At 41.6% G+C, this 21,035-nt stretch overlaps 1 protein-coding gene across 1 annotated transcript in view; it reads right to left on the bottom strand.

Annotated features, from left to right (window-relative positions):
- Nucleotides 1–20,788, bottom strand: part of kitlga (kit ligand a) — a 32,911-nt gene extending 12,123 nt beyond the window's left edge. Inside the window, exons 1-3 of the mRNA XM_031861200.1 lie at nt 20,494–20,788; nt 993–1,103; nt 151–207 (exon numbers count right to left, since the gene is read on the bottom strand). Coding sequence (XP_031717060.1) covers nt 151–207; nt 993–1,103; nt 20,494–20,508 — 183 coding nt within the window. The 5' untranslated portion in view covers nt 20,509–20,788. The remainder of the gene's footprint in view (nt 1–150; nt 208–992; nt 1,104–20,493) is intronic.
- Nucleotides 20,789–21,035: the final 247 nt, after the last annotated feature.

Raw genomic sequence — 21,035 nt, 5'->3', positions numbered from 1 at the left:
TGTGTGTAAAGTTTGTGTCAGCATGAATAATAAGGACATCTGCTCATTTGCAAATTCAAAGGTTTCTACTGTAAGTTAAAAAATTGGCAGTATGAAAATACTACATTTTGGAAATGTATTATTTCCCATGATTTACTGTGAGCGGATTACCTCTTCTTTTGGAACGTAGTGTACAGGAATTTTGTAATCTTTAGGAATATTTTGTCTCTGTAAAAAGAAAAAAAAAATAGAAAAACATTAAATTGCAGACAAATTGCATTTAATTTCTAAATAACAGCAGACCTGAGTTTGGAATTAAAAGAACTTCAAATAAATAATGATCTAAATTTAATACACCAGCAAGTCAATTGTGCAGCATGTGGACAAACAGTCACTTCTTCTTTGCCAGAACAGGACGAATACTTTAATTTGGAGAGCTAAATGCAAAGCAAGTTTGCTTCCCACTTTCTTGTTGGAGCTGTTTACATTTATTAAAAGGCAGAAGGATTAGGATTTTCCTAAAAAACAATGTATGAACTCACACAAAAATAATCCTTCTCGATCATCACTTATGACCCACTAGAAGTCCGGGACATTTCTGCACGCAACGACCTCTATACAAATAAAGCAAATAGGCGCCAGATTGTGAGCAAGTATCCAAGAGGAATCTACAAAAATCGCTCACACAGTGCCTCAGAAATGCAAAGCAGACAAAGCTAATTCCAATACGAGAGTAAATCTGGGGTTGGCAACCGACAAATCCTACTCAGTGTGCCTTTAAGTTGATTTTCTCTTCTTGTTGTCAAGATGTTTTTGAACTCCCTAACCTTTTGACCTTTATTCATGTAAACTTTGCCAATAAAGCAGATGGCAAGAATATGGATTTTAACATTAAATATCCTTCTAGATACAGAATTGATTTAATAGCAACAGACATGATTATGATCTGATAGTTACTCATTGTATGGTAAAGCGATAGTGAGTGTTATAATGAATTACAGCATTGTTCTTACCAAAACAGAGAGTCTAGAGATGTCATCTGTCACTGGGTTGACATCAAATTTACTTGAATGTACCCCAAGCGTGATGAACAGCAGTATATGGACACAGGCGCGTATCCAAATCTGCAGATTAAACACAAGACAAACACAAGATGTTTTGACAATTAGTCACATCCTCTATATAATAAAAACATATGACACGATTGCATCTCCTTTAGATGATAATCAACTCATTGTGCCGGCAATTCCTTTGAAGCAAGTTATCCAGCGTGCAAAGACAAAGCTATTCTTGCTTTTAGGGGCTCATTCTACACCATGTAGTCCGTCCTGACTGCAACGTAAACGCATACAGATCAATATGCTACACTCAGAGTAAGTGACAGAGTGTAAAAAGGGAGAAAGACAACTTATGGCGGGTGGGTCAAACAACACAGGACTTTCGACCGAGAGACATGTGTTCGTGTCCCAAAGTGTCAGTTTTTGGGACATGTTTCTTATGTTACGTTGTTTACATAGTTAGATTTAGGAAAAACATTAAAGTTGTGCTTAAAATAAGTTCGTAAACTATGTGCTTTTGTTGCCTTAACCCAACTGCAGCTGTTTCGCAGTAATGACGTGGCGTAAAATGACACGCGAAAAAGCATAAAATGCATTGTCATGACACTGGAAATTTCCCTAAAATGTCCTGCTACCTGTCCTGCTACCTGTACGCCTTTCTGATGAGATTAGGTCGAAATCACAGACAGAGCAGAAATTTGCAGATTTAGCAAGTGACGTTGCAACTCACCAACAGGTAAAACTCTCGACCACACCTAACAGCTTTTGGCCTTCCCAAACCACCTGACCACATTTACGGGATGACATTATACAGAATAGCAGCAGCGACTTGCACAGACATTATGAGGTGCTCTTGCACTAACCTGAAAAAAGAGGGAAACCATGTAATCTAGCATGATTCAACAGTCAAAACCTTAACGGTTGTAACTGAAGAGTTATCTTGCATGAAGCCTACTATGGTAAATGGACTTGTAGTGTAAAAGCGCTTTGAGTGGTCGGAAGGCGCTATACAAGTACATGTCATTCACACCCATTCATACACTGATGACAGGGGCGACCATGCAAGGTGCTACTGTCCATTAGGACTAACTGAGCACTCACACCCATTCACACACCATAGGCACAGCCCTCGGGGCAATTTTGGTGTCGAGTGTCTTGCCCAAGGACATGGACGAACCGTCGATGTATTTATTAAAGGATGACCCGCTCTATCACTAAGCCACAGTTAGCTGAGATTGATAGCATAATTTAAGGTAATATTGCACGACTTGATGCAAATGCAACAAACTTCTCATTGTTCTGAAGAATATGTGGAGATTTGTATTCATATCCCATTCATAGTTAATGATTTAAAAGGACTTTGAACGGAAAACGATAAAAGGATGTTATCGTGGTTGTGTTCCGCTGAGACATAACTTTTAAAGTAGCTTCGTTTGTCACGCAAGTCAGCAATAAACAGCAATTGTATAGCAACTTAGAGGAGTAGGCATTAAAAATAAATAAAAATAAAAGAAGCTCATTGTCTGATGAAGACACACTAGTATTTCACAAGCAAGCAGAATGTCATATCACACCAGCATTGTAAAAGAAGGCAAGTGACTTATTAGTATTGTCTTGGTATGGACTAACCTTCAGATCAGCGTCTGTCCTAAATTACTGTTAAAGATTAAAGGTCCTTAGCAAATAACAGACCATCTATCCATGTTTGTGCTCTCTTTTAGTGCATTGACACTTTAAACTGTAATGTGCACCAATGGAAGTTTTGAATGTGAAGACATAATAGCCTTTTTTTTCATTATTTGATTTTTACAGCAGACATTTTGACTTGACGGCAAGAAAAAAAAGCCAATTGTTACTATTAACATTAACAATAGCTTCATTGCACTCAAGTGTCCCAGTGAGGCAGCATGAACAACACCAGGATGCTGAAACGCAAGCAGCTAAATGGAATTCAGACATTATTTCTTGGATCAAACTTGTCCTTTGCTTGCTGTGACATGTCGAAATGCCCTCTGTTAAGGGCATTTGGTATTTTAAGTAGGAATTCTGAGCTGGGTAACAAATAGAGCTAAGTGCTTTTCCAGACTGGGTCTGTGAATAGACGGTATGAAGGCAGCTCCCATTCTGTTAAGTGGTCAGACCAGTAGTTTTTAAGCTGTGTTCAGCTGCTGTCATGCAGCTGGCTCCTCAGCAGACCTTTAGGCGTGAGAAAAGTAAACTTCAAATAACTGACATGTCATGTTGCAACACGGCGTTGTTGTGACACGCAAGTGATACAAAACTATTCAACTTCAAAAACACATTCAGGGACAGGTGGATGTTACTTGGAAAAATGATAAGATCAACATGATCTGGGTGTCACGGTCTGCATGTGCATTGTCGAGAAATCGGACACATTTGGCTCCACCGCCAGCACTGCCCGAAGACAGACGATGTAGTGATTTGTCTACAACTCATCAGATCTTAAGTCAAATCAGTTTGACAGTTACAGCATGATAACCCTTTTGTCATGTTACTAGTCGCCAGGTCTTAAAAGCGGTCAATAAGCAAATGAGTATTAAAGGAACAGTGAATTTCAGTTGGCATTTATAGACTTACAGGACTAAGGCCCGGTAGGTAGTGTGCTGTAATCCATCGCTGTGGTTACACTTGTCTTTTCAATGAGTCTTTTGTGCTTGGGTGCGTGTCCACGCTTGACACTTCAATGCAACCTGCCTGATCGGATATATTTCCTGGTCAAAGTAATGGCTGTAAAACCTTTTCCTATAAATTTTCACAATAAAACTCAGCATACTCTTCTTCCCTTCACTTGTTTTGTTGAACAACAGCCGCCAACAAAGCTCCGCTAATCCGGTAATAAACAAAGTTTCCGATCTTGTAAAGTGTAACCACGGCCTACGATAGTATCTTAGAGTGTCTTTGGTAGCCATCCTGTTCTGAAAGGTTAAAAGATGTGCAAGATGGATGGTACAGTTTTGAATGAAGCTGAATGAAAATGTTTAAAAAAAGAAAGTTATTCTGTGTAACCTTTGACCACTAGTAACACTATGAAGCAATGTTTTCACGAGTGGCAGTTGATGATGATGATGCAAATGTGGTAATGCACCAACAAAAGGCAGGGAGGAAGACTGCTGGATGTAAACAATGCACAGATTAAAAAGTGTTTTCAAAAATCAGCTTTGCCATCGTTCTATGAGGAAGAAAATGAAACTCAGCACAGTTAAATTTGTTGTACATAATGCCTTTAAAAGGAAACATGGAATGAAAACAAAACTTTTGTTTGTTCACGAGGAAACTGCAACTTTAAGATGAGGTATTTCACTGCCTAATGGGGCAGCATTGGCTTACCGTACATTAACAGGTGCCATTCAGTTGGCTGACCTCTTTCCTCTTCTCTGTCTGACCATATTACGCAATGGGACTGCAATTCTCCTCTAAATAGAGATTAGGGCCAGCCAGGGCCTGACCCAAAAACAATTCAGCAACCTTGAAAGTCAACCTCCTCGTTGGCGAACAAAGCTTTAGAGTGTTACACAAAGACGGATAACATGATAATAGTGAGCTGAGCCAGGTCTAAGCTTCAGGCACCTCAACCAGTCCAGCAGCATTTCATTCTGTAGTTTATTCAAGAAAGGTTTTATGACCATGCTTGTGCTTCTTGGAGCAGCTTGTTGCTTCTCATTCACAGTTACATTCCTACTTTATTTTTTAAGTCAACACTTTCCCTGCCAGTTTGGGCCATTTAGATCAGTCATTGTCAAATCTTCAAGGCAGTCTGCCACCCACCTTCCTCCTGCTACTGCACATTTGGTCAAACGAAGCCACAACAGGAAGAGAATGGAACAGTGATCCATCAACAGCAGGAAAAGGCCGAAGGAAAAAAGCGGCATTTAAAAGCACAGATGGGACGTAATTCAATTCCACCGAGCTTCTGCTGCTCACCAAAATGAATCGTCTCTCAATGGCAGACAGGGACAATGAGGGATTAGTAAAAGACAAATGCGTGGGGTATCTTGTAATTCATCAGATACGCGTCACCCTCCTGCATGTCATGAATCACATGAGTACAGGACACAATGGATAGAATCAGAGAAGCTCCAGATACAACAAGAGTAGGCCGCTTAAGGTCCAGGATATGTTATTAAGCAAAGCAAAACCACCAAAGATCTTTAACAAATTAGAACAGATTCCGGTACTTTGTCTGTTTTCAAAGAATAGGATATTTGTCTTCTCCAAAACATACTTTGAACTTATTGTAATTTAACGACTTCCAGACTCGAACAGTCACAAACAGTTCATGCCTCTTGATAGTTTCTCTGCCTCTGACCTGTTGTCGTGTCCTTTAAAGCCGACTGGTGCTTCCTCACTGCATCAGCAGTCAGGAACTGTGCAGTATCAAAGTGTCCAACATAGGGGAGCTTGTTACAGATCCATGGAAGCCTTATGGACAGATCTAATCCATGTGGTTTCTTCATGGGATCTCACACTCCAAATTTTCTGTCTCAATTCAGCGAGTTAAAATACTTTTTTTGTTTGCGTCTTAAGTTGGGTACAGGTTGACATTTTAGAAAAAGCCACCAGATAGAGACAAAGCACCAGACTGGATGCTTATTTCATAGCTAGAGTATCTGGTTTCACTGAATGGGAATTTCAATAAAACACTGGCATTACCTGGTTTCACCCCTGCAAAGTTTGTTTGAAGAATGATTCAGTCGGTGGTGGCCAACACAGACAACAAATTAAATGATATTCTATATAGACTGGCTGGAAAATCACTGCAAGAAAACAACAACAACCATGTAATTAGGTTTGGACAGAATCCAGTGCAGAAGGACTCCTGTGATCTTGAAACACGCCCAAACACCAACGAAGAAGAGCCGTAACTCAGAAAACCTGTTGTGTATGTGGTGAGCATCGCCACTCGCTTACAGTGTGATCCTGTTTACGACATTTCACGTGTGGGTCCCACACTGTCAGACATTGGTTCTCTTTCAATTTTATAGAAAACATGTTCAACAAAACCACATGTGCTGAGAGTATGGAGAGTAAAGCCAGTGAAGGGGGGTAACATGTTCTGCACACATGTGCACTCTTCATGCTGAGAGCAGCTGTAAGTAGCTAGTGCAGCTATTGGCGGCCATTATTCTTTTAAAACTCATGGTCATCCCTGTGGCTTTTCTTTTTTGAGAGAGCAAGTAGGGCCAAGTAAACACTGCAGTATACACAGCAGGACGTGATGTGTGAGTGACGACGGAGAGATCGGCCCACATTCCCCGGTTCTTTACTAGACAGATTCACAACCCATGAAACAAGCCAGCTGAACGCTACTAAAGTTAGAGGAGCTGCTGGTTCTGACGACAAGTCGGGGTGTTCAAAGTTCACCGGGGCTGTCAAGTTGTGAAGTGTCCTGTAACATGAAAAGATGTTCGGAAAATGTGGTGGGAAGATAGTTAGTTGGTTTAAAATCACATGATATTATGAAAGACCTGACTTCAAATGGATGAGAGGAAATGTTACGAACTGCATTATACCGGGTGCATCATTTTATGTTTTTCTACATTGTTGAATTTAACTATTAAAACACGCCAGGATGTATCATTTACACTTCACTGACGTAGTTGATTATGTCATTGATGCTGACCTAGGGTTATAGCTAAAAAATGTGTAATGGCAGGATTCCCAGATCTGGATTGCCAACACAGTATAATTAATGGTTTCTTTGCTCCAAGGCTGATTTGTACTCCAGGTTTTATGGAAATCCACTAATACATATCTGAGATGTTGACAGACGAACTGAGAGCCAGAACTATAAAGTGTTTATTGGATTTAACAAGTTATATTTACACTCAATGTACTCCTCAGAAAGTTGTTTGTCAATCTCCTTTAGTGTTTCTCACTGGAGGTTCAAGAGCAGACCTACCACCGAGGATCTTGCACTCAGCTGACTCAGCTCTTTCTTGCAAATAGACGGCTCGTGCTGGACTTCGCAAAACTTTTTTCTATCCTGTAAAACCACAGGCTGCATATAAGAAGCCGATGCAGTCACCGCAACATCACCCATATTGTTTTGTGGACTACAGATTTGAAACCTTGTGGTTGGTATTTTGGCCATCGCCATCTTGGTTTTTGGCTGGTGCTATTTTGGCTTTTTGCAAGAAGGTGGAGCCAAGTACGACCCAACATTGAACAGCCAGACAATACGTTAACTTTCATGATCTGAAAACGCACTGAAAGAATTAAAGTTGTAAGACGGAAACACGGACAACACCATGATAGCAAGCTGTCAATCACAAGATGGCCACAGCATACTAACATACTTTATAATCTATTTTGCTCCTTATTGGACCATCATTTACGAAATAAACATCATGCTGTTTCAAAGAAAACTTAAAGCTAGCGACTGAGACCATAAACTCATGTTCAACACAGTTTCCGCTTGTTATATGCATACAGTGTCTTTTCAAAATATACTTCTAATGTAGGCTTATGTAGTTTTTAGGTTTACTTACGCAACAAAAGGACTTGGTACGCTTGTTACGGAACTCGCGTAAATTACGTAGCAAAATTAAGGTAAAATAAACTGACTTGGTTTCACACGGGACACAAACAGCGGTCTCCTGGGTGAAAGTCTTGTGTTTGTTTGGTCTAGATAAAGATATGGACATTTTTTATGGTTCGTCATTGGATTATATTTGAATATTTCAAGGGAATAAACAATAGAAGCACATTGAGCTGTTAGTATTACAATCATATGCTTGCAATCGTTATTATATCCATCGAAATGTGTAGCTGTAAACTATTAGATTTGCATACCATGAATCCCTTCAGTCGTGGTTTTCGCAGAATATCCAATTAAATCAACTAAAGTGCGACTTTGCTTGTAATGATGGTGGTTTGCAAGCTACTGGAGGCATTTTGGTTTCTTGGCTAACATGCTACGAAGAAAGCAAATGTTCATGAGGAAATATTTGCCACCATGCATGACACTAAAAAACAGTACTCACGTATTATTGTATTCAATATATTTTCTGCTATTGTGCTAAGCTTAAAAGAAGAGTAAGAATATGTTAAAATGATGACATTGACGGCTTCAACAATTATATGTATGGATGTGTAGGAGTCTCTCCTACTCAGCAGTAAATGAAATTGGACACATTCTTAAAAATATCAATGTTTGTCACATACATATGTAGCTTGTAACTTATAGACCGTTTTTATTGTAGTAAATATTTCTTGAGGTTAACCCATATCCACACAACGCTTACAACATTATTACAATGTTCTGTGATGCAGTACGAAACCCAAGAACCCAACGAAAACCTAGATGCAAAATAGAGCAATAATTCCCATCTTATCGTGAGCCGCCTTATCTCAACAGGAATATATCGCTGTGAAATAATTCCTGTGCAAAAACAAACGGATCCAAAAAATGCTCATGAGCTCCCAACACACAACTTGGGCCAAACATATCAATAAACAGCAAGGCTCCAGTGTGAAAAGCGAGATGACTTCAACTCACTCATTTGAATGTTTCCCCCGACGCTCTCAAAGTGACCTTATGAGACTGAAGTCACAGCCGCACTGACAGGGAAAGAAATCATTTCCCATGCGGAAAAACGGGCCCCCAAAACAGGCCCCATCTGGAACACTGAAAGCGATGCTGCCCTCTGTGTCCTTAATAAAGCAAATCAACCATTTTTATGCTGCATTCACATGGAATCAGACGGAAGACAGACAACACCCTCTGGACAGCACAGAAAAAAAAACGTAAACGAGTGACGATATGTTGCCATGGCTATGGAATAAAATACATAAAGAAATATATATTTAGTGTCTACTATTTTATGGAATCATTCTGGAAATGCATGTCGCTATAAAATGCAGCAATCGCTTAATATTCTATTGCAAACTTGAACAACTCTCTGCAGTGAGGGGGAGCTGAGTAATATTCGGTTGTAAATGCAGTCTCTGCCGGACTCACCCTAACTTTCCCGTCCACCAACGTGATATCTGGTTTGCCTGTAGATGTAAATGCAGCATTATTCTTGCACCAGCTGATATCAAACCAAAAGAGTAGAACAATCAGGTGTAACCCTCCAAACGAAAGCCCTCTTATCCGTCATTGTCAGGTGCATTACAGCACTCAAGGCCGGCTCCCTCTCATCATATCGATGCTATGGATGATTACCGCCCCCCGGCCAATTTTCCTCCACACTCTGAGGCAGAGGTATCATTAGCTGAACAGGCTCTCCAGGCTGCAGGCCTCGTGGCCCTGTTAACCACATAATCTTATAAAAGCAGAACTCAGGTCCTTGCATGACATTAGTCCACAGCAGCATGCAGCCTGTTTTGTCAGAGATGGGTATTTTATCTAATCTTTTGCCGACATCATTGTTTTGAATTTGGCCATGTGACCTTAGTTCCCATGTGAGGATTAAAACGTGGCAGATGATAATGGCCGTGCGAATGAAATACCGGCTGGCTGTTGTCCAGATGTTCTAGAGTTGATCCACGCTAAGGTTAACCAAAGGTTTCAAATTCAGAGGTTTGTTTTTCATTGGGGTTTTTTTTTGGGGGCCAAAGTCTCTAAACATGACTTCGCTCTGCGCATAGAAGGATAAACCTTCAGTGTTTAGCATTCCCAGCCACACTATATCCCCCTGATTAATAAAATATTTACAATATTTATTGTGTATGACATTGTTTATATCATTCAGTCCTTTGTAAATGGTGCCAACATTAGATATTGCTTTATGCTGTTTACTGATTAGGAAAAAAAAAAAAAAAAAAAAAAAAAATCATGTTTCTCTCCCACACCGCACTGTAAAGACTCACCCGGTCACAGGCCATCAGGAAGAACCTTAGTCACATTCACATGTCAATATTTAACATCTTAATGGCTAAACTACACAGAAAAGAGGCCTCAGTATTCAAACATAAAGTGCATCATGGTGAGACTATAAAGACGGCTGCATTAGTGTTTCTCATCTTAATGTACTTTCAATCAGGGGAGACAAGTCAGATGAAGAAAAGATAATTGTTTATTATTAACAGAGGATATGTGATGATAAAGTCTTGACAGTCTTAGGCGCTTGGACTCTACAGGGAGATTTGTAATCAAGGGGCGTCTGCCCTGAGCAGCAGTAAGTAATCCACCCGTGGAGTCCAGACACTGGTGGTGGTGGTGGCTGATGAGGCTGATGGGTCTGCAAAGACTGGGCGAACATGGGGAGGTGGAGGGGCGCGTAACAGCAGCATGAACGTACTGAAGGTAGAGAGACAGTCATATTTAAAAGAGACAGCAGTAAGATGATAGGCTAGCGATGTAACTGTGTCGCTGTGCTATTGGATAGAAGAGACCAGCTGATCTCATGATTGACAGCCCCAAACAATGACAAGCAAGGAAGCAAGGAAATTATGAGTGAGCATGCGTGAGGAGGGAATGGCAGATGTACGCGAAATGAACTACAAATCCAAGCATACAAGAGTAGTCTTCTTGACTGAGCTTACGCTAGAGCTTCATTCTCTAGTTTAGCTTGCAATGACTCAGATTACTGGGGAACACCGACCTCGATAACGTATTAAAGTATGACTGGTTAAATGTCTTATCTTAGACCGCCAAACGACACAGCGAAGAGGCTACAACAGCAAAAGCCTCCACACAATAACTGGACTTATGCTGGATTTTCAAGCGACAGGAGCTCACTTACTTCACGCGTAAATCTAATTAGCATCTGAGAAACATTCAGGCTGCAGCTGCTGCCGTCTACCGAGGAAAGTACCGACAACAAGATGCACTTGAAGGTAATAGAGAGGAGCCTGATGTATCGGATCAAAGTGGTTGTGCAGCAGCTTAACAGGCACTTGTCTGACGAGTGCGGGGTGGTTCTTGGTTGTGAGGACTACTGCACACTGTGGTATTATCTCTGGATGAGGAACGCACAGCTCATTGCTAAATTTATATTTAAAAAAGTGGTGGTTTGTAGTAGTAATGGCGATTGCACACTTGTTTTCTCTGGATGAACATAGTGATTATTGCGTATTATAAAAACATGACATGACCTTTCAGATTGAGTCTGAAATTTAAAATTGACCCGTGAACGCTGATCACACTGACCAAAGAAATGTCTGTCAACATTAACAGCAATGCATGGCTGGAGACAACAAGCACTATTCAAAGGGGCTTTTGAGGAATATTTCCGATGGTTAAACTTGGCAGTCACTCTTTTTTTCTCTCCCAAGATCAAAACCCGATCCGGCAGATGGGATCGGTGCTTCCCGACTTGCGAAGAGCCAAATGCTTGAAGGACAGATGAGCAAAAAAGTGAATAAACATAATAAAAAACAGGGTGTGACTTTAATGAAAACTTTACTGAATGACGAATATAGCATCTTTTCAGAGGAAATATTAAAATACATAAAATGATGTCTCTGACCTCATGCGTCTGGAGAAAATATGTTACCAACAGCTGGACAGACGGAGGTAGAGATCCCGTGGGCTAAGCCCATAATGGCACCGGTCCCAAATGAGTAAGTGGCTTCACGTAGGCCACATAGCTATAACTAATTTGAAGGGATGTGATGGCTCAAACCTTTCCGATTGTCTAATGAGACCAGACGTCATTATGGCTTTGGTGGAAAAAGAGACAGAACACCTGTTGTGTTAAACACTGGTTTATATAGTTAAGTGTGTATCAAATGCTGTGCCCTTTTAACCAAATAACATCAACATGCTGAGAGAGCTGGAGAGGATTAGAGGCTTTAATTGTGAAAACTCAAATAAAATGGTGACGAAGGGTACGATGGGGTCAGAGATGAGAAACTGTCCAGTGATGCTTTTTTTGTGGACACACACAGACGAGATTCCCATTTGAACCAGTAAGTGTCCCTCGGCTCGGTGAGATTTTGTTATTCCACATTTCCTGAGAGGAAAATCTCCCCTGATATTTGTGCCGATGGCGGGGTGGCTTAATCAGATTACCGTCTCCCAGACTCGAGTCCCAATGTCTAATTGAATCACGTCAACTTTTTTCACTGGGAAATTTACTGTTTTTCAATAATATGAAAGTGCCGGTCACAATTTACCCAAATCAATTTGATTGTTTTTATTTGTGCGATTAATTTGCAGGTCGATATGGTTTTTAGGAACTGTTGTTTTTGTACTGAATACTTTCCTTGGAACGCATTCGGCCGAAACGCAATCTCGAATCCCACCGGCTATCGTCCGACGATGATTCTGATTTTTATTGTCCTAAAATGAGCTTGTAAAATGGCCACTTGTGAAACAATCCGTCAGTTCACGTCGTCTCTCAACTCCAACTTCTCATCGGATATTAAAAAAGAACGAGCAGTGGACAGAACAGGAAGTCTTGGCCCGAATAGCCGCTGGCTACACCGTAACCCCAGAAATATAGCCCCTTAGCTCCAGAGGATTATCTGTTGTCAGACCGATATATATTTATAAAACAACATGGAGGCTCTGTAGTCCGAAACCAAGATTGCAAACGTCATTACTCCTTTAAACCTTGAAAAAGGCAGCGCATACCAGATCCTCTCCATCTGCGCTTACCTTTCACAATAAAAACCCTCGACATGTATTTGCAGGCGAGTATTTCACACTTTTGTGTTCGTCCCGCCTAAAGGCCTTTGGTCTCCCCGCTGATGTCAAGCCGGAAATCTGATCTTGCTACTGAGAGCAAATTTAAAAAGGGGGAGGATGAAGATAAAGTGCATTTGACGACTGCATGTTCTCTCTTGTTTTCCTTGGAAAGGAAAAGGGATATTTTATAATCCCCTTATCGTCGCTTTATAATAGCCACATCTCTTACTATGTCAACAAATAACTGAGGACAGATCTGGTTAATATGTACAGAGGGGAATTTGGCTTGACAACAAGGAAGAAAGTTGAGTTGAGCAACCGTGCTCCCCCCCCCCCCCCCATCAGATTCATTTTGCGGATGTGACCTTCACAACTTGTCACCCACAGCTCAGCTCAATTTATACTGTTTTACTCCTGAATCATTAAATTGCTGAACTGTTAAAAAAAAAGTTCTACTCTCCAGATGTGCGTGACTGTGGTCGGTCATCACTGATGTTAACAAGCTCATCGTGGTTATTCAAATACACCATCTATTATGCTGTCTGCTTTTATCGCACAAGGCGCAAGAATAGTGACGCTGATCCGAAACATGTGCTCCACACTGTTAGAAGACAGGAAGCCAGGTTTTTTTTTGGTAATGAATGCAGCCATGACTGAGATGGGGATAAAGGAAGAAGGAAAATAATGTGCCAAACAAACATCAGACTGTAAGATTCAGTTGCAAGCTACCTTTTGGGACAAACTAAATAGTGTTCACACCAAAGTTGAGGGTTGAAAACTGTCAAGTTATAAAAACAGGTAGTGAATTCTTCCTCAAATATTTAATTCCATGAGACAACTCCTGATTTTTCCAATTATGGCTGCCACAGTTTAAGAGATAACTATTCACAAGATCAGTCATGCTACAACTGTCAAAAACAGCACTTAACTGGAACAGTGTAAGTTGACTGCACAAGATGTCAGCCTTAGAGCAATGTGGTCCTGACAAATGCATGCATGTGAAAATCCCGATTTCAAACCTCTGTATCAACTGTCCTTCGTGGCCCCTCATCCTCGCTCGAGGAACAACCGATCATGTGGAAAACCCATCCAACAGAGCCAGAGGCACACAGGGATAGCTCACTGCTTAAGATGACTTTGCGCTTGTAGAAGATATCCATTCACACAGACCCGAGGCATTTGAAAGAGCCAGAACACACACGTATTGTGAAACCAGAACAGGATGAATGTGCTTTTAAAATTGCATGTTTCTTTGCTCAAAGGACTGGGTAATCAAGCATTTGGAATTTGCTCCAGATGTCATTTACGTCACCAGACGACTTATAATGTGACAGCAGGGTGCTGCACAGAAGGGAAACCAAATCAACTAAAAAACACCATTTATGCTATATATTTATATTTTAAACACATTAAATCCTATTTAAGTAAATATACCTAAGCCTCTGGGGGACATTACATTCAGAAAGGGTGTGAGGGCTGAATCCACAGCTCCCTGAAAGATGAGGTTACTCTGCAAAACCCCAAAACGAAAACAGAGATCAACATTTCAAATCAGAATTACGAACAGATTTCTGTTGGCTGGGGAAGCAACAAACAGTAACTATTTTATTTTTACTTACAACTAAACAATTTAGTCTACAAAATGTCATAAAATAGTTGAAAATGTCCATTACAATTCCCAGGAGCACACAGTGACCATCAGACCATAGCGCTAAAACCCAAGGCTGTTCAATTAACGATGACAAACACAAAACAGAGCAACCAGACAATGGTTGGCTCTTTTGCTTTGTTTTAATGAATTCAATGTTGGCCACGGCTTTAAATCAGCGGCGCGATTTGGAAAAACACTGGGCACAGAAAAGTCTAGCTTGTTCAGTATTTACTACATTTAAGAAGGCACTGTATCCGCACTCACCATATACAAATATACAAGCCGCATCAGATCAACTTTAACACTGCCTTAAAAAGCTGCCAAGTCATCATACTATTCAAAACTAATAAATGACAGCTCCAGTTACACCAAATCTCCATTCTCCACAAAAAAAAAACAGTCTTAAAGCCTACCAGTGAGGGCCACCACCTGTTCCCTTGACTCCCCATTCATTACCTGCCATTTGCCCCACACATTACCACCACCATCATCAACTCCCCGTCAACTGGTATCCTTCCTTTCAAACTTAAAACTGCTGTTATCACTCCCATCCCGGAAATAATAGTAAGCGACGGCCTCCTGATGTCAGCTGACTCTGGAGCCTTCATGTTTTTTGATCCTCCTGGATTTAAGTGCAGCCTTCGACAGTCACTTATTGGAAAAGGTTCTGTAGGTATTGGGAACTGCTCGTTCACAATCTGTCATCATGGGGGCCAGTTGTTCCCACTTAGCGCCTGTAAAACATGGAGTCCCACAAGGTTCTGTTTTGAGCCTACTTTTATTCCTCATTTACATGCTTCCTCTCGGATACATAACAAGGAGAGATGGGCCAGATTTCCACTGTTATGTGAACGCAAGCCTTGTCTGACCCACTCCTCCCTGTCACTCTCTGACTGATTGCTTAAAATCAAAATGTAGCCCAACACTCCGGTACCTCCATCTTATCACCAAAGCCTTGGCGACATGTTTGACAACCAGCTCTAATGTGTTTCACATATAAATTTAGAGTTGTTCCAGAGATGCCTCCAGGCTAAAAACTCGGAATTGAGTATCAACGAGTTCACAAGACTATGCACCAAAGGAATGTCACATTATCATATAATGTATCAGCTCATTTACGCTACACAGGAACAACAACGTGTCACTTGCTACATGATCTATACATCCTGCCTGAGTATGTACAACTCTCATGGGAAAGAAGCAAGATGGCTCACTCGTTAGCTACTTTCCTCATCGACTCCGGAAGCAGCAATTGTTTTTTCCAGTGCTGAAGATGGACAAGTGAGCCATCTCGCTTCTTTCTAATCTGTGTTGAGACTGACAATGAGGCAGGTGCTAGCAGAGAGTGCGGAGTTAACCAAAGCTACACATCAACATATGACTCCAATCTTGCTAAACCTACACTGGCTTCCTGTTTAATTCCACATCGAGTACAGAATCCTCACGCTGACGTACAAAGCTGTTCAAGGCTCTGCACCCCATTATCTCCCGCCCACCTTGCCTTCCCATTCTCCAGCAAACAACGGCTGCAATAGTAAAACTATGGACGACAGATCATCTGTTGAAGACACTGATGAATCATGCAAGGCCCCAAGTAGAGCATGAATTCTGATCTTAAACTCAAGCAAGCATATGTTGCAAAATGTGCACCAAGTAGGAAATAGGGAGTCCCTTGAGACACAGCCTTGGAGTTCAGAGGAAGGAAAAAGAGAGGTTTTGCCATGTGAAGTGCTGGTAATTGCCTCTGAAGAAAGTTTCACTGTGGCTTCATGTTCACACTTCTTGCCAACCCACAGAACACACCCCACCAGCCTGGCTCTGGCCATGTACTGCATCCATATGACACCGATTTTCCCACTAATGTTCGCATTCACATGACACCCTCTCACGGCACTCTGTGTACGAAGACAAGCCCGAACCAACGTCTAATAAATTACTGAACCGATCCAACCAGTCATTTCAAACTGGAACGCCAGGTTGAAAAAAGGCCTGCAGGAGTTTTCTAACTGACAGACCTCAGCGTGTAGCAGTTAATGGTGCCGGGATCTAAGACACTGTTTCTAAACTCTCCCAGGGTGTATTTTCGGTCTCCTGCTTGATGGGTATATGTTCTAAAACCTATGTCACTCACTCATCTGACACATTTTCAGACGAGGACTTCAAGGAGCTCTTGGTGATCTTATCTGCTGAATACATTAACCCAAAGACACGCCTGCTTTAAGAAAGGGTTACAATAGCATTGGTATGCAGTCACTGTTTTTCTCTGCAACAGCACACTGATCATCATGCTGCTGCAGAAAAAAATATATGTCAAATGCACGAGGCCCGACCTCTGTGACAGAGGAAAATCCTGTAACCCAAACATGTCCGCATTGTTGCTTTTATGGATTTGGCATGCCATTTATTTCTGGAAAAGAAAAAAAACTGCAACATTTTAGGCTGCGACTCCACAAAGCAATGACACTCTGAAAAACCAGCTTGGGAACTCGTGAGTTTAGTAGATCGCATTTTCTGTTATGAAATTTTTGCTTAAACAAAGTTCTAAGAAACAACATTGCAAAAACAAAAAACACTTTGTTAGCTGGTCTCTGCTGATGCATCTGCTTAGCCACAATACGACACTCTCTTAAGTATCTAACTGAGATGGAAGAAGTGTATATTATCATGACTTACATAATCAATTCCTTTTCAATTTCATGAAACAAAAATAACACTGCTGCACAACCTTGGTTCTGGCAGTGTGTGGTGTCCAAAAACAAAACAAAACAAACCCCCCAAAAAGAGGCTCAGTTTATTTCAAGTATTGAGTTCCTCCCGCTCGGACCTGGACGCTGCAGATGAGGCCAGAGTCCTGCTTCTGAGATCAAACATCAGCTTTGTGTGCGAAGGACGGGGAGGCCCCTGCGCAGGGCACGATGCTGCCCTGCGCAGGCTTTGCATCCAAAACATCACCATTGGCTATTTTCATTTGAGACCGTCGACACGAGACCTTCAAATCTTTATTTTTTGAAATTATTGTTGTTGATAAGAATCTCTGCTGTTACACTTCGGATTTTAGCATTTGGTCGAGTTTTACAGCTTTTGTGGTCGTCCTCTAAGGTATTCCCAGTATCCTACAAATGAATGTGAAATAGAAAGTATTCAGACTTCCCACAAGGCACGGAAAGAAAATGACATAACCAAACCAAAAGAATTTAGTTTGACCAGCAACATGCGACTCTCCATATCAACGTGACTGAACCTCTTCAACCTCACACAACCTTTGAGAGAAAACAGCAGAACTGATCCACTGGTTAATGCCAGCATTGTTAAAAAATGAATACCCAAGATACCCACATGTTTTTAATGTTTAATTAAATGTTGCAGCCACAAAAAAAAAATAAAAAATTCTTGAAGTGGAAGGTTAGGAACATTGAGCCTAGTCATGCCGACACACAATAACGTGGCAGTGATGCATCTCGGTGAGTAAAGCACGAGTCACAGGGTCTGTTTGATGTGCGGCACTGACAAATGAGCCTTAATCCATGATATATCTGTTGACAATTAGAGGACGTTAGTAACTGAAAGTCTAGTGAAAAACGTCTTTATGTGGCTTTTAAATGAGGGGTCCACTTTGATAAAGGAAGTTATTATTTGATTCAGCAGCAGGATCACCATCATCGCCGCGAGCTCACAGTACACCAAGGCAGCATGTCAGCTCCATGCCTCCCTGCTGTAGACCTGATGCCATTACTAAGCTATGAGAACAAATCATTAACCCCTTAGCAGAGTCAAGTCCACATTACTTGCTTTTTTATAATCGAATTTGCCTTAAATGAACCCATTCAGCTGTGATTACTGGAGAGTGTAATTCTGACACAACGCCCACCTCCTGTTGTGTGACATAATCAATCTAATGATGCAGAGCGCTCCGTTATTTCATCGCCTTCTGGTCTGCACCTATACTTATCAAATCTGAAACAATGAAGATTTCCTGAAATAAATAAATAAATAAAAGCACTCTTCTCATGTTGCACGCTGGTGCCTAAGCAGATAAAGAGGGCACAACAAGAAAGCCGAGGTAAATCAAGCCGACATTATGTGAGCAGTTGGCCTGTGGATTTACAGCCCGTGTCAGAGGTCGACACCTCCGACTGGACAACACCCACCCCAGCTGCTCATCACCTTCAGCCAGCCACCTGGACAGATGGATGGAGGGGGGGAGGGGGGCATGTGACATCTCTGTAAACCTCCCAAAGCCCTGAGTGACTGGTCTCTCCCACACTGTGCAGGTGTCAGAAAACGAGCGCTCCCTACTGGTGACGAGATGTCCTGTGGCGGTCCAGACGTGCTCTCTCTCTCTCTCACACACACTTTCTCTTCCACTCACTCACACACACACACACACACACACACACACACACACACACACACACACACACACACACACACTCTCTCTCTCTCTCTCTCATACATTCACCTCGTGTGCCACAGCTCATCAGAGAATGCTTGTTTTAGTCGTCCCTTTCATTAAGAGTGGGTCTAAACCTTTAGATACCTGGGTTATTACAAAACACCAAAGACAGTCCTGCCATCAGTTTGAAAAAAAAAAACTGATGGCAGCCCCACGGATTTATGGGCTGTCAGAACAGATCAGGGAATCCCTGGTGCAGATTCACTACTTATTTGTTCTACGTGTGACTACGTGATGGTGGGGAAAGCAGGAGCTGTAGGCAAAGGACAGTAAATAAAAGATGAAAGGTGTCGACTGATGCAGCCAGGCACAACTTACTGTGGAACTTCATTAAAAAAACATAAAGGGAGACTCTGCTGCCAATATGATTAACAGCAGCAGGGATGCAGAGATGCCCACCCTTCCTCCAGGAAACTTCAAAGACTTATTTTTAGAGGCATGCACACACACACGCCGATAAATCATTATTATTATTATTATTATATTTAATGTTTTCACATGTTCTTATCTGATTAAGTCATCGAAAAGGTGCTTAAATTGTCATTCAGAGTGAGGCAGAGGTTATTTTCACATTGGATCCCAAACGTACATGTGCACAGGGTTTGTTAAAGGTAGAGAAATAAATATTTGTTCTCACTTAAGATACATTAAAAAGGCTCTTTCTTTTTAAGAGTAGTTGGTTGCCTTAAGGAGATCACCTGCTGGTATGGATCAAACCTTTCATGTAGAACTATACCAGTCATACAAATAAAATAAAAATAAAAAGGACAGCAGCTGTTAGAAATTAGAAATGTTAGCCATTTCTTTGATAATAATTAGAGCAGCTTTGAAAGAAGCCATTAGTCGACAATTTGTACATTTTTCGGGTCAGCCAAGATAATGTTGTCAATGCTGCTGGTCACAGAGCTCCCTCACAGAACAGACAGACCGCAAAAGCAGGCTGCCGGATGAAAAACGTATTTGACGTCTCCATATGGACAACGGTCTGTTCCACCTTACACATACGGGAATATATATATATCCAGAGACGCACATCCTGCCACCCTGACCTCGCAGTTCACCTGATTAACGCCAGCTTAATTTACGCACCAGTGAGTTGTGCCAGGCTGCAAAGGTGGATCAATCATGTCTGTTCTCCACAGTGAAACAGACACATCTTCAGATGTATAAATAAAATAGGTGTAACGTGAGTCTCTAGTCCTGTACCACAGCCCTTGTTACAAATCATTTCAAGAATAACTAACTGAATAAGTGACAGATGAGCAAACGGTGCCAGACTGGCGCCGTAAATATGATCATGTTGATCGGGGGGAGGCATCGGGAGTGCCGCTCTTTACAACGGAATAATGAAGGCGTGGACCCGCTGTATAAACTCTGGACAGGTGACAATTTTTAGTCTCTTTTCGAAAAGCTAAAAAATGTGTGAAGGAAAGCAGGTTTGACGGCTCGGTAATTAAGCCACTCCACGAGAAGGGAAGTTGAACAGCTTTGATCCCGCTGGCACTCAAATATCCAGTTCATTCCTACAAAACAGCTCGTGGAGCCCATCTCTCTGAAAGCCAATTCAAAACAGCCTGATACGAATTAAAATAGAAAGAAAGAAAGAAAAAGGCTAAACTATCGTTTGACAGGTTAAGTTTGATGGCTCGAGACCAGCAGCAGCGTGTCCTGCTGCCCTGCGTCACGCTGCAGCGCAAACGGTTTATTTCCTTAAGTAGAAAAAACAAACAAAGAAACAGAAACAATCACTTACTTTTGGCTTCTTCATATGGAACGACAGGAGTAAATCCAGTGTGTGCGAAAGCCTATTTTATTTTACTTCTACGGGGAGGAAAGGGGTTGTCATCATCCTGTGTGCACATATCCAATGCTTAAGTCAGCGCAGTATCCGAGCAGAGGAGAAACAAAGCCCCAAAGAGGAAGAAGAAGGAGGAGAAGGAAGAAGAACGGCAAATAATGTGAAATCAAACTTTCAACCTTTGCAACCTGCAGGCTAACGGCGTGTGGCATCTAGCCCATTTATCTACGACATAGACATCGCAGCGGTGGAGCGGGACAGCGCGGGGAGGGAGGGGGTTATGCTTTTATAATGATTGCGTAAAGAGCAGCCAAAGAGCCGCCCTCTGACGAGCCGCGGTGTGAAGAGGGTTCACTCCGAAACCACCGCTGCCAGTATAAACAGATCTAGATCACACATGAGAGCAGGTTCAGGACTCCTCCCGCTGCTTGACTTTAATTGTATAATACATGGTGGTTTTACCAGACATTTAACCCTTAAGTGCCCATAACGTTTGA

The sequence above is a fragment of the Anarrhichthys ocellatus genome, unplaced genomic scaffold (assembly GCF_004355925.1).
Source record: "Anarrhichthys ocellatus isolate YVR2014 unplaced genomic scaffold, GSC_Weel_1.0 scaffold2, whole genome shotgun sequence".
Lineage (NCBI taxonomy): Eukaryota > Metazoa > Chordata > Actinopteri > Perciformes > Anarhichadidae > Anarrhichthys > Anarrhichthys ocellatus.
Note: the sequence above shows the minus strand (reverse complement) of the source record. Positions and strands in the feature narration are given on the sequence as shown.